Genomic DNA, 13871 nt, shown 5'->3' on the forward strand with positions numbered 1-13871 from the left:
ATCCAGAGGTACTTACTGTGCCGTTGACTGAATTTAATATTTATTAATAGTTTCTTGGCAGTACAGAACTTGAGTATTGCTGAAAAAAGATCAGCTGGTCAAAGCTTTTCATCTTGCACTTGTCAAGGCAGAGGCAAGAATGCTAAATTTCAAAGGGGGCACCAACTTATACTGCATTACAAAAAGGGTGCCGATTGTTTGGCAAGGCGACTCTGATTGAGGAGTTGCCACGGAGAATGTACCAGGGACATGACTAGGCACTGCATCTTTTTTGAATTAACAAAAGCATGGAGGGGGGGGGCAATAGTTCTGTTGGCATTTGTCACGGCAACACCTCGATCAGAGTCAATTTGCCAACCAATCAGCACCCTTTTCTCATGCAGTATATAAACTCTGACTACGTTTAAAACTTGGCATTCTCTCATTTGTCCTGATGAGTGCAAGATATAAAGCTTTGACAGCATGTCTCTTTTTTCAGCAATCTCTATTTATAATTGCAGCTTAATTTGGAGCATTGAAATTGTTTTGATGGTATTGTCAGTGGCTAAGATCAGATGCAAGATAAACAGATCTGAGACCTTGTACAAACACTCAGCAACTTAAGCACTTGAGATGCCCATTTAACCCCATTGTGTCTATGCCATTACCAACTGCCCATCATAGTCAGTTACTGTTGTACTATTTGTCTGAATCCTGCAAAACTTCCCTAATTCCCTCTTTAACATTGAGCAAATCAGCTTCAACAGGTCCTTATAATAATGCATTTCTAACGGCGCTTTACATGAAGAAAATCCTAACCTGACCCTTTAGGCTTCTGGGTCTCACCCTAAATTTAGGATCCTTGTTACCAATTTACCAGCCAGTGTGACTAATCTTTTGGTTTTTCCTGAAACTCCTTCATAACCCTGAACAATTTTTCAAAATAATACATCAACCATCTCTGTTCCATTCAAAGACTGCTTCTAATCGATGGAGCCATAGTCAGTGATACAGAACTTCACCAACAAATTGAAACATGCAAGATGTTGAACATGCTCCAAAGTTGGTGGATGGTGCTGTGGAAAATAAAAGCTACAGGGAAAGAAATCAAAATGACCCAATGTACTATACAAAAAACCCCACAGAATTTGTTGGATTACTTGAAGAACAAACATCTGAGTGAAAGATGATTTTCCTGGTCAGCTATCAGCGAAACTGTTGCCATTGAATCAAACTTTTCCAGAAAAGTGACTCGCACACAACAGGAACACGGAGAACTGACAAGTAATCCCTGTACAGGACAGTATCCCTGCTGTCTAGTTGCTGTTTATTTGCGCATGAAAAAACAAATGAGGAACAAAGATGTTTCTATCGATTGTGCTCTTGGGGCTAAAGAGTTCTTCAGGGGGCAGGGGGTGGTTATCAGGATATTGAATTCGATGATCAGCCATGATTAAAATGAATGATGGAGCAGACTTGAAGGGCAAAGTGGCCACTTCTGCTTCTAGTTTCTATAGATAAAATATTTGGAGCTAACTAGTTTGTAAAGGCCTTTCATGTTGTGGGTAGTATTTATGTCACCTTGTCATAAGCAGCTCAGAACGTTTAAATTTAGAAATAAACAGACTGCATCTCACCTTCCCGCCTCCGGAAGTTCTTCTTGTCTTGAATGGCATCTGTTAATGTTACCATTATTTCCTGTTGCTTCAGAGAGAGAATGCCTAGTCCTTTCACCAGCCCCGCCAGCCCGTATGCTGCCCCTTTCCGCTCGGCATATTTATCCGACTCCAATAGCAGTTGCAGCAGTTTCTGAACCATCCCACTGGCATCATCTTTGATGGCCGGGACCAGAGGAGGGAGACAGCTGGCCACTGACTCCTGAACCTGCAGCACCAAGAACAGCCACTTCAGCCCTGTGACCTGAGTCAAACCTCCTGGAAATGTACTGCTCCACAAAATATTCACATTCACACAGTGTGCGATTAAAAAAAAACTTTTATAAAAAAGCATGGAATTACATAAAACGGGTTCAGTCCAGAAAGTGTCAGGAATGCTATAAAAGCTTACATGATATCTATGTACGTCATAGAGATATACAGCATGGCAACAGGCCCTTCGGCCCAACTCATCCATGCTGACCAGGTTTCCGAAACTGAATTAGTCCCATCGCCTGCATTTGGCCCATATCCCTTTCCTATCCATGCACGTGTCTAAATGGCTTTTAATGGGAGGCAGTACAAAAGTTTGAAAGGGCTGTCATACGAGGAGCGGTTGAGTAGCTTGGGCTTGTACTCGTTGGTGTACAGGAGGAGGAATGGGGAGTTGTTTGAGGTATATAAAATACTCAACGGGATTGATAAAGTAAATGTTAACCAAATGTTCCCCCTTTTAGAACAATCTAGAACAGGAGGTCATAGTTGTAAAGTAAGAGGGGGGGAGGGGAAGATTCAAGACACAGATAAGGAGAAACTACTTCTCACAGAAGGTTGTGAATCTATAGAACCTTCCATTCCCAGTTACGCCCTTGTAAATCTGTATGTATTAAATCGTCCATGTAGTCTTTACAGCACAGAAAGGGCTTCCATCTCTGTAGCATCTTTCATGGCCTCAGGATGTCTCAAAGCACTTTTGAGAATGTTGTGATGTAGAAACCTATGCACAGCAAGCTCCCAAACACTAATGTGATATTGGAAATGTTGGTTAAGTGTTAAGTTTTGACAAGACAGTGGTGAGAAACTCCCTGCTCCTCTTGCCATGATTCCTTTTACACCTAAAGAGTAAAACTGAGATATTTGTTTAAATGTCTCGTTCAAAAAATCTACCATTTGAGCACTCCCTCACGACTGCACTCCAGTGACAAGCTAGATTATGTGCTACAGCCTTTGAAGCAGGACTTGAACCCATGACTATTTGACTCCGAGGCAAGAGAGTGCTACCAGAGTCAAGGGAGTACCTGTAAATTTCTGAAAGTCCTTTGGTGCATTGGAGTCCATTACCTGCTGAGATGGTGTGGAGAGGGCAGTGATAAGCTTCGCCACAATAGGTTTCACTTTGGGATCGCTCTTATCCAAATGCTTTGCTAGTGAACCCATGAGGATGACCACGCTCTGTCTCACAGCATCGTAACTGGCATCGTTTGGAGCATTCCGCAGGAACTCCTCAAATACCGGCAGAAGGGAATTGACATTATCCTAAAAGGGAAAAACAATGCAGCAGAGATGATGCGAGTAATTTGTGTTAAATCTTACAAGCCATTTACCTGATTTCTATTTTGTTGTAACCAACCCCAATAAAGTAGTTGTTAATAACCAATGTTTAAACAAGTATGAACACATCATTTAGTTCGCCCTTTCAAACAGATCACATACAATGAGCACTAGACATTTACATATCAGTGAATCCTCCTCATATCTTAAAAGCATTTAATGAAGAAGGATATCAACCAGAAAAGAAGAAATTTGTGGAGAACTCAAAGGCTTACTCTAAGAGCATTTAGAAAACGATCGAAGGGAGTAACAGAGTCCAAGGAGTTGGGCCTTACGACCACAAGAGTAGGTCAGATGATCAAATGGTTTACAAATCAATTTTCAATCCACTAGCCAACTTCCATCGATTCTTTCTTTATAAGCCTTATATGCTGAATTTAGCAAGGCATCTCCTGAAATTCCAGTAACTGAAACCGGTTTGCTCATTCACCCAATTTCTTAAATATTTGGAAAGCGTTAGGAGAAATGCCTCATTGGTGCCTGTGACTGCTCCTCGCCTCTACACCTGTGCTTCATTTCCAAAAAACAGTCAAGCATTTTCCTACTGTTGTGTTAACTAGTCTACAATTTACAGAACTACATTATCTGAGACAATCTCTGCTCCTTACAAACAGTGAGTAGATAGAGAACTTCCCTCAATTAATGCTGTAAAAACCTCACATCAAGTGTTTCATGAGCATTATTAGTGAAGCTTCTTCACCACTGAAACGTTTGAAAGGCAGCAACCATTTTTTGCACAGTTCGATCCCACAAATAGCCATGCAAAAACAACTAGTAACGTTGGCTGAGGGATAATTGTTGGTCAGAATTAACCTGCTGTTAACATAGGGCAACTGGAGCCTGATTTTAATATCTCATCTGAAAAATGACTCTTCTGACAGTGCAGCACTCCTTCACTATTGCACTGGGCCATCAATCTAGATTGCTATATTAAGTCCTTGGATTGTGATCTGAATCCATGTTCTAGCTTAGAGACAGGAGTGCTACCAACTGAGCCACAACTGACAATGTTCCGATTACCGACTATGGTTCAAACACAGTGAGACACAGCCAGTAATATAAAGCAGTCACACTCAGGTTTGCGCGATGAGAAGGACAACAGGTTATTTTACTGTCTTGTTGAGTGCTCAGCTAACTCAAAAGGCCATACACCTTTCTGGGCCTTGCTGTGGAATTGCCAGGTTAGGCACATCTTTGTCTCGCTTTGATCTCTAGGGGCATATTGGAAGCTTGAAGACTGTGTGCTGCTATCATACGGCAGCCTTGCTTCTGTGTGTTGTGCTTGTTGACTTTGAGACTAGATATTTTCTGTCATAAACTGTCACCCTGTTTGTCAGAGGCTCGGATACCCTTAAAGTTCCAGACATTTGGTAACTTTGGGTATCAGTCATTCTGTAGACCACCCAAGGGAGTGGCGAGTGAAATCTTTCAGCAAAGGGCCAAGGGCAGAGAGACTGCCAAATTCCTTCATTTGCATCATGGATTCACCCTCCCCCACCCCCCTTCCCCAGGGCACGTGGGGAAAACTGATAATTACCAAAGTTTTCCCTTACTAAGATTTAGTGGGAATGGTAGCCGGACTGGTCTGTTTGAGCTGAATGCAATCCAAACTATTGAAAGCTGGTGACTGGCTTACTGATGATATATGGAATTATATTGTCTTCTTTTGAACTGAGCCTCCACCTTCGTTATGCAAACAGTATCGCTACATTTCAGAAACGAAACAGCTGCCTACAATAGTTGTGTGAAGCGCCTGTTCTTGATGCAAGAGTCTCGACAGTAATTTGTCAGGAATTCATTATTTATTGAAGGTCATACAAAATTAACAATCCAGTGTGAGTCAAGGCACAAAAGCTATCATTACTTAGAGAACAGAGACATACCTTTCCATGGGTATTCAGTGCAGAGAGAGCTGCATCCAACATGCACTTCCTGACCTCAGGGTGACGGTCATTCAAGGCTTCAGGTACAAAGAATTGGAACAGCAGCCTGATCTGTGATCCATCAAGATACTGGGAAAGTTTGTTCAAAGCCAGAGCGATCCCACACCTTGAGAAAAAAAAGCTCTTCACTATAAACTGTATTCAACTCTCATTTACGCAATCTCCCAAACCCTCCATTACTGTCAAAATGTTTGAAATCAAATTACACAGCTCCCTGAATGACGAGTGGGTAAATGTAACTGGCGGAGAACAAAGCCACATTCCAGAGGGCCCAAAGGTTTCATTAGTTGCGTGAGTTGATCTCATAAAACAGAAGGAAGCTGGAATGCCTACAATACTAACTCTGGTTTCAGGAGAAGTATAATGATTCAACCCATTCTCCATCAGTTCCATAGATCCCTGTTGGAAATGCAGGTGTATTGAAATTTGAGGGGATATGTCTCAACAGCAATCCTCTCTCCAGCCAAATATCTCATACAAAGTCACTGTCCCGGCCACAAGAATAATCTTTTAGGTGACAGGCCAGAAGGAATCTCCATGCTTATGGAACATGTTTGCCTGGGCTTCCTCCGGATGCTCTGGTTTCCTCCCACAGTCTAAAGATGTTAGGAGGATTGGCTATGCTAAATTACCCCTTAGTGTCAGGGTTACTAAATAAGGTAAATGTATGGGGTTATTGGGAAAGGGCCTGGATGGGATTGTGGTTGGTGCTGGCTCGATGGGATGAATGGCCTCCTTCTGCACTGCAAGATTCTATCCATCTTTATCACCTCCAAATCATACAGCATCCTGACTTAGGCAGGCATCATTGTTCCTTTAGGGTCATTTGGTCAAAATTGAGTATCTTCCAGGTTCAACTTCAACTGAGTGACTTGTTAGACCATTTCAGAGGACATTTGAAGAGTGGACCACATTGCTATGGGCTGGAATCACATATAGATAACTATAGCAGATTTCCTTCCCTAAAGGACATTAGTGAATCAGATGGGCTTTTACAACAATTGACAACAGACTTTTAATTCCAGACTTTTCCTCTTTCAAATTTCCCCGTCTGTCATGGTGGGAATTGAACTTGGATCCCCAGAGTATTATCTAGGGTCTCTGGATTATTGTTCCAGTGACAATACCGCCTCCCCTCTTCCAGGTACTGAAATGTAATTCCACAAATGACAGGTGGCCTTCAGCACTTCACCAACCTGAACAGTGAGGCAGCAGGTTATTTGCAGCATTCTTTTTTCTATTCATTTGAGACTTGGGCCTTGCTGACTGGATAGCATTTATTGCCCATCCCTAATTGCCCTTGGAGCTGGCCGAGAATCAACAACATTGCAATGGCTCTGGATCACATGTAGGCCAGACCAGTTCAGGGTGGCAGACTTCCTTCCCGAAAGGAACTAACAGATGAGTTTCATCTTATCCCCAACGAGCATCTGCACTGGTACATTGTGGAGGAGTCTTAGAATATTGATCTAGAGCAGGAACCCAGTCTAATTTTTTTTCCCCTCCAAGATCTGGGCTACTGAGGCCAAAGCACAGCGACTCTAACATCACACAATGAGCTCAATAAATAAGAAACATACATTCTCCCCGTGTCTGTGTGGGTTTCCTCCCACTGTCCAAAGATGTGTGGGTTAGGTGGATTGGCCATGCAAAATTGCCCCCTTAATGTCCTGGGATGCATAGGTTAAAGGGATTAGTGGGGTAGATATGTGAGGTGATAGGGATAAGGCCTGGGTGGAATTGTTTTTGGTGCAGCTTGATAGGCCAAATGGCCTCCGTCTGCACTGCAGGGTTTCTATGGTTCTAAGTAGGCTATCCAACACACCATGGGTTTAAAATGATCGCTTACCCAGTGATACCCACAACCCAAGACCCATTTCACTTCAGTCACTGTTCAGACACAGTACCTGGCTTCCCACTGGTCAGGTGGAGATTCAGATATAACTCGACCAAGGGCATCCAACACGGGAGGTGGCCTCTAATTAATACAAAACAATTAATTTATTAGCAATTACCATGAACTGAACAAGAAACATAACAAGCATGCAAAAGATAGACTGAAAAAGATCTTTTTCTTCCCCCAGATTTTGTATGATACAAAATCAGAAATGTGCATTACAGTAAACTAGATATGCACCACATTCTAATTTTGAAAATAAACAGCTCTCACGCCTTAAATGTCTGTACAACAGCAGTGACTAGAATTAATCTTATGTGTTTATTAGTGTTACATGTAGGCTTACATTAACACTGCAATGAAGTTACTGTGAAAATCCCCGAGTCGCCATATTCCAGTGCCGGTTCGGATAACTGAGGGAGAATTTAGCATGGTCAATTCATTTAACCCGCACATCTTTGGACTGTGGGGGGAAACCGGGGCACCCAAGGAAACCCACGCAGACATGGGGAGAACACGCAGACTCCACACAGGCAGTGACCCAAGCGGGGAATCGAACCAGGGTCCATGGCACAATGAGGCAGCAGTGCTAACCACTGTGCCACCATTCCATCTCTATCTTGTCCACTTTTAAAGCTAGAAATCTTAATTCGTTCTTTTGTCTATCTTCCACTTGCAAGTATGTTTCTTTAATATCAGGATCAATAGTTCAACTCTCTCCCTGTTTCACTAGTTTTAAAAGTTTATGGAGTTTTGGAAATGAGCATAAATGATTTAAACTTGCACTTTTTGTGCAACACCATATCAAACTTCCAGTTTCTTCTCTGCTTTGATCCTTCCATTGCTTGACTGGGCACAAATTTCAACTATAATATGCTTCCCACGCCCAACTCAACTTTGCATTCAGGGTCAATTCTGGCCTTGGGCATTAAGCTCATCTGACCTCACATGAACTTGATCTTTCTCTACACCCTAGCTATGACTGTAACACTACATTCTGTGTGGAATATGCACATTACGTATCCCATTATGTGTGGAAAATGCACATTCTCCCTGTGTCTGCATGAGTTTCCTCCAGGGGCTCCAGTTTCCAAAAGATGCGGTTAGGTGGATTGTCTGTGCTAAATTGCTCCTTAGTGTCCAAAGATATGTAGTTTAGGGGGATTAGCCATGGTAAATGTGGGATTACAGAAATATGGGTGGGGGAGAGGGCCTAGGTAAGATACTCTGTCAGAGAGTCAGTGCAGACCCGATAAAGCAAATGGTCTCTTTTGCACTGTAGGAATTCTAGGATTCTATGATTGTATAGGAGGAGTGGGACGGTTCGCACAATTTCTACTGAAAGTAAATTCCCTTCTGCATGTTCCATTAAACTAGCCACACAGCACTCTATTGCCCCCACTCATTCCTTCTCACACCCTAAGTAATCAACAAGCAAAATCCAGCAACCTTTGTTTCCAAATTTTCCCCCAAAACCCTGAACATTCTTCTCCCACACTTCTCCGAAGCGAGCTTACGTAAAGTTTCTCCTGATAAATCTCAATCAGCTTGGCCATCACTTCGGCAGCCTGGCTCTGATACTGTGCCACGGCATTAGACAGCGCTGCGGCTCCTGCTTGGCGTATTGCATCCTCGTGGTATATCACATCCTTAATCAGCAGCGAACAGAGATTTGGCTGCAGCTCCAGCCCCATGGTATCCCACAACCTGAAAAGGAGTGAAGATTACAGAAGAGTTGACGCAGACAATGTGGAGAGCTCTAAGATCATCATTAGTTAGACATGGAAACAGGAAGCCTGGAGCTCCACACATTTATTTGCGATAATTTAATCCTCCTGTAGAGGCATCCAGTCCAGCCATATGAAGATACCACAGGCACCCTCCAGTGCCCAATCTTCAGGCGGAAACTCTGGCTCAAGTACTGGCTGAACATTCAACCAGGGGAAACATCACAGCCAATTCAATCCTGACCCACTGTCCTTGGATGCACACTTTCTAACACAACTCACTAAATGGTGATTAGGAGCAGGAATTCCAATTTCTTTCATAAGAACATAACATCATAACATAAGAACATAAGAAATAGGAGCAGGAGTAGGCCATCTAGCCCTTCGAGCCTGCCCCGCCATTCAATAAGATCATGGCTGATCTGAAGTGGCTCAGTTCCACGTTCCCGCCCTCTCCCCATAACCCTTAATCCCCTTGCCTATCAAAAACCTATCTACCTGCGTCTTAAATATATTTAGCGAGGCAGCCTCCACCACTTCAACGGGCAGAGAATTCCAGAGATTCACCACCCTTTGAGTGAAGAAGTTCCTCCTCAACTCCGTTCTAAACCGCACCCCCCCCCCCCTTTATCTTGAGGCTGTGCCCTCTAGTCCTACTGTCCCTTCTCAGCGGGAACAGCCTCTCCACCTCTATCCTATCCATCCCATCCATCGTCTTATATGTCTCAATGAGATCTCCCCTCATTCTTCTAAACTCTAACGAGTACAGGCCTAGTTTATTCAACCTCTCCTCATAGTTCAACCCCCTCAACTCCGGTATCAGCCTAGTAAACCTCCTCTGCACTCCCTCCAAGGCCAAAATATCCTTGCATAGGTGTGGCGACCAAAACTGCAGACAGTACTCCAGCTGCGGCCTCACCAGTGCCCTGTACAGTTGCAGCAAGACCTCCTTACTTTTATATTCAATCCTCCTCGCTATGAAGGCCAGCATCCCATTCGCCTTCCTGACCACCTGCTGCACCTGCAAGCTGGGTTTTTGCGACTCCTGCACAAGGACCCCGAGGTCCCTCTGCACCGTCGCATGCTGCAGTTTTTCGCCACGTAAGTAATAGTCCTTCTTACCATCATTCCTACCAAAGTGGACAACTTCACACTTGCCAACATTAAATTCCATTTGCCAGTTCCTGGTCCATTCGCCCAGCCTATCTAGATCCCTCTGCAGACTTTCCACACCCTCCGCACAATTTGCCGTTCCACCAATCTTGGTGTCATCAGCAAATTTCAACACCATACACTCGGTTCCCTCCTCCAGATCATCTATATAAATGGTAAATAGCTGAGGCCCCAGCATCGACCGCTGGGGCACTCCACTAGTCACCGACCGCCAATCCGAATACAACCATTGACCCCCACTCTCTGCCTCCTATATGACAGCCAATCCCCTATCCACGCTAACACCCTACCCCCAACTCCATGCCACCTGACCTTCTGTAATAACCTCTTTCCTCTGCAGGCCAGAGATGCCGAGGTCTGTTGCCGCACCCTCAGTAAGCTAACCCAGAACAGGTCCTCAATCCATTCTAGAAATTCATGGTGTGTTGGACCAAGAGGCACATTATTATTGCACATCATTTTATTCTCTGCATAATGTTTACCACAGAGGCATACAAGTGAAGGCATAATGGTACTCAAGTTAAAGACAATCACTGTATATTAATTGTAACATTTCACCTGCAATTTGTTCTCTAGTTACCTGAAGGTTGGATATTAAACAGATATTACCCCAGACATGCTCTCTTCCACCTTCCTCTGTCAGGAAAACAATACAAGTCTGAGATCACATACTGACCAACTCAAGAGCAGCTTCTTCCCTGCTGCTGTCAGACTTTTGAATGGACCTACCTCGCATTAAGTTGATCTTTCTCTACACCCTAGCTATGACTGTAACACTACATTCTGCACCCTCTCATTTCCTTGTCTATAAACGATATGCTTTGTCTGTATAGTGCACAAGAAGTAATACTTTTCACTATATACTAATGTGACAATAATAAATCAAATTGGATCTGGAATTCCTATTCATGAGTGAGCCTGATCAGCCTTTTTATCTTTAACTAGCAAAGATATGTCATTTAGCATTTTATATAGTATTGGGCTTTGAACATTAATGCTCCTTTAAGACCTTTGAAAGTAATGTTGTGTGTTCCAGTAGCTCACAGATAAATTGTATCTTACTTTTTAGCCTGCAGTCTGGTCTCCTCATCCACGTCAAACTGGGAAACCCACAGTCTGCGCAGTAGATTTAACCCATTCTTTTCATCGCTGTCTGGGGTGGGCAGCACCATATTCATCTCCAGCAGTCCCTGCAAAACAGTCAGAGACACAAGATAACTCCCTTCATTCACACAACTTGCTTCATTCTATGAGATCAAATAATTATTCACATCATGCCAACACAGAAGAGCACAGAATATGACCATGGTTCAGTGAGACTAACACACGAACCAGCGAGAGAAGGCTATGGGTACAAGGGGGTACAAGCCACACTCCCGCTGCAGCAAGGTTGGAGAATTTGGCAACCAGTCAAATCTCCACTCACTGCGGAGGGGTGGGAAAATCTCGCTGGCGTGAACAGTAGTAAGATTCCAACTTCTATCTTTCAGACAAAACGTTAAACTGAGGTCACATCGTTCTCTTGGGTGGAAGTAAAACACCCCAGTTTTAAAGTCAAACAGGGGAATTATTTTCTGTGGTCAATACTTATCACCCAAACATAATCACAAAGACAGATCATCTCGTCATTATTGTTCGTGGCACCTTGCTGTGAGCTGATCGGCTGCTGCTTTTTTTTATATCACAAAAATGACTATAATTTTAAAATATTTTCATGGCTGCGTTAAGGTTCTGGGATGGTGAAGGGTTCTACATAAATGTAATTCTCTCTTTCCCTGCAGGTGATCTGATCAATTTCAAAACAAAAAGTCAGGCAAAAAGTACCCAAAGACTCAACAGTATGCATGGGTTGGATGATCTTCCTGTCTTTGATTTTGAGGTCTTGCTCCAAACCATGTTCCTAATACTACAGATGCAGAATATGTTCCTCTTATGCCTTACAAGGAGACACAGATTCCATTAGAACTGCATGTGAAAGGACCCCTGCATCTAATAAACCTGTCACTTGTGAATGAACGGTGGATGAAAATGATCTCAAATCAAAGCAGGGAAGGATGACAAAAAAGTGGTGGGTTAAAACCAAGGAGAATCTCTAGATGTTCATCTCCAAATTCAAAGACTGGGATAAACAGAATAATAACCTCAAGGCTAGTAAGAGAGAATTCTCTGTATTTGCTTAAGCTCTTTTATAAAAGTGACTGGGATGGTGGAGAGGGCTTTAAACTAAATAGTTGGGTGGGGTGGGGACAGGGGGAAAGATGTGGTAAATCAAAGGAAGATATTGAGTTAATGGTGCAGAGTAACTATTGGGTAATGATAACTACAGTGTACCAGGAAAAGACAGTGTACAAACTTCAGAGTGCACCAGCAGTTAAGACCAGAGGCAAAAGTGGGAAAAAGAGAGTTAAAGAATCTGTATCTGAATGCACACTGCATTTTGTAATAAAATGAATAAATTGTTAACAGATAGAAAAGAATATGTATGACCCAATGACCATTAATGAGACAGGGTTACAGTCCAACCAAGGCCCAAATACTGAAGGACATCTGACATTTTGAAAGGCAAAAAATTAGGAAAAGTTGGTGGGGTAGTGCTGTTAGTTAAAGATAATATTAGCAAAGATAATCAGTTTTGGGTAGAGATAAGCAACGGGAAAGGTAAGAGATCACTTGAAGTCAATAGGACCCCTAAGAGCAGCTACACTGCAGGTCAGAGTACATAGGAAGAATCGCAAGGGGCATTTTAGAATGGTCTCACAATAATCAAGGGTGACGTGAATTTACATGTAGATTGGGCAAATCAGATTGACATGGTAATCCTGGAAAATGATTTAATTGGGGGCAATTTCTTCAAGTAGAATGTTCTAGATCCAACCAGCAAGCAGGCTGCTCTGGATCTGGTAATGAGCAATGAAACAGAATGAACCAATTATCCCATGGTATTGGAGCCTCTAGATGACAGTGATCATAAAATGGCAGAATTTCACATTCATTTTCATAGAAAGTATGGGTCAAAGACTCAAAACCCAAATAAAGAGAATTGTAAGGGTATGAAAGCAGACCTAACTCAACTGGGAAACTAAGTTAAAAATTAGGAAAGGCAAGATGCAGTGACAGACTTTGAAAGAAGCTATTTAATAAAGAATTACCCCTGTGAGAAACAAAGACTCTGAGAAAGATGCATCATCAGTGACTAAATTAAAGTTAAGAATAGCATCAAATGGAAAGAAACACTGCAAATCTGCATGGTGGGTCAGAAAATTAGACATATGTTAAAATCCAGCAAAGAATGACTAAAAAAGATAAAAAGGGAGAAAGTCGAGTATGAGAAATACAGATAGTAAGAGTTTTATAAGTATTTAAATAGGAAAAGAGTAATTAAAACTGGTGTAGTGAGTCTGGGGACTGTAACATCTTTATTCAAGAAAGGATGGAGACAGAAAGCAGTAAACTGCAGGCCAGGTAGGCTGACGTTTGTCACAAGGAAATCTCGAGAATCCATTAGTAAGGAAGTTCTAGAAAAATATCTAGAAAATCAAAATTGGATGAAGCAGAGTCAACATGGTTTTGTGCAAGGAAGGTTGTGTTTGGTTAATTTATTAATTATTTGAGGAACAACGTGGATAAAGGGGAAACTGTAGATGCGGTATACATGGATTTCCAAAAGGCATTTTATGAGGTGAGTGCACAAGAGCACATGATAACATACGAGCATGGATAAAAGATTGGTCAGCTGACAGCTGAAAGGGTTGTGATAAATTGGCATACCTTGGGTTGACAAACCATAAAGACTGCAGCATCACAGAGATCAGTGCTTCATGTGAACCATTTACAACCTGTAGCAATGATGTGGATGAAGGGATGAAATACATGGTTGCTAAATTTG

At 42.5% G+C, this 13871-nt stretch overlaps 1 protein-coding gene across 1 annotated transcript in view; it reads right to left on the reverse strand.

Moving 5' to 3' along the window:
- Positions 1-13871, reverse strand: part of gcn1 (GCN1 activator of EIF2AK4) — a 144502-nt gene that overhangs the window by 59107 nt on the left and 71524 nt on the right. The window contains exons 29-34 of the mRNA XM_080208522.1: positions 11048-11175; positions 8603-8792; positions 7096-7166; positions 5129-5294; positions 2976-3170; positions 1617-1863 (exon numbers count right to left, since the gene is read on the reverse strand). Of these exons, the coding sequence (XP_080064648.1) occupies positions 1617-1863; positions 2976-3170; positions 5129-5294; positions 7096-7166; positions 8603-8792; positions 11048-11175 (997 nt within the window). The remainder of the gene's footprint in view (positions 1-1616; positions 1864-2975; positions 3171-5128; positions 5295-7095; positions 7167-8602; positions 8793-11047; positions 11176-13871) is intronic.

This window comes from Carcharhinus amblyrhynchos, chromosome 20, assembly GCF_965287045.1.
Source record: "Carcharhinus amblyrhynchos chromosome 20, sCarAmb.v2.hapA, whole genome shotgun sequence".
Classification (NCBI taxonomy): domain Eukaryota; kingdom Metazoa; phylum Chordata; class Chondrichthyes; order Carcharhiniformes; family Carcharhinidae; genus Carcharhinus; species Carcharhinus amblyrhynchos.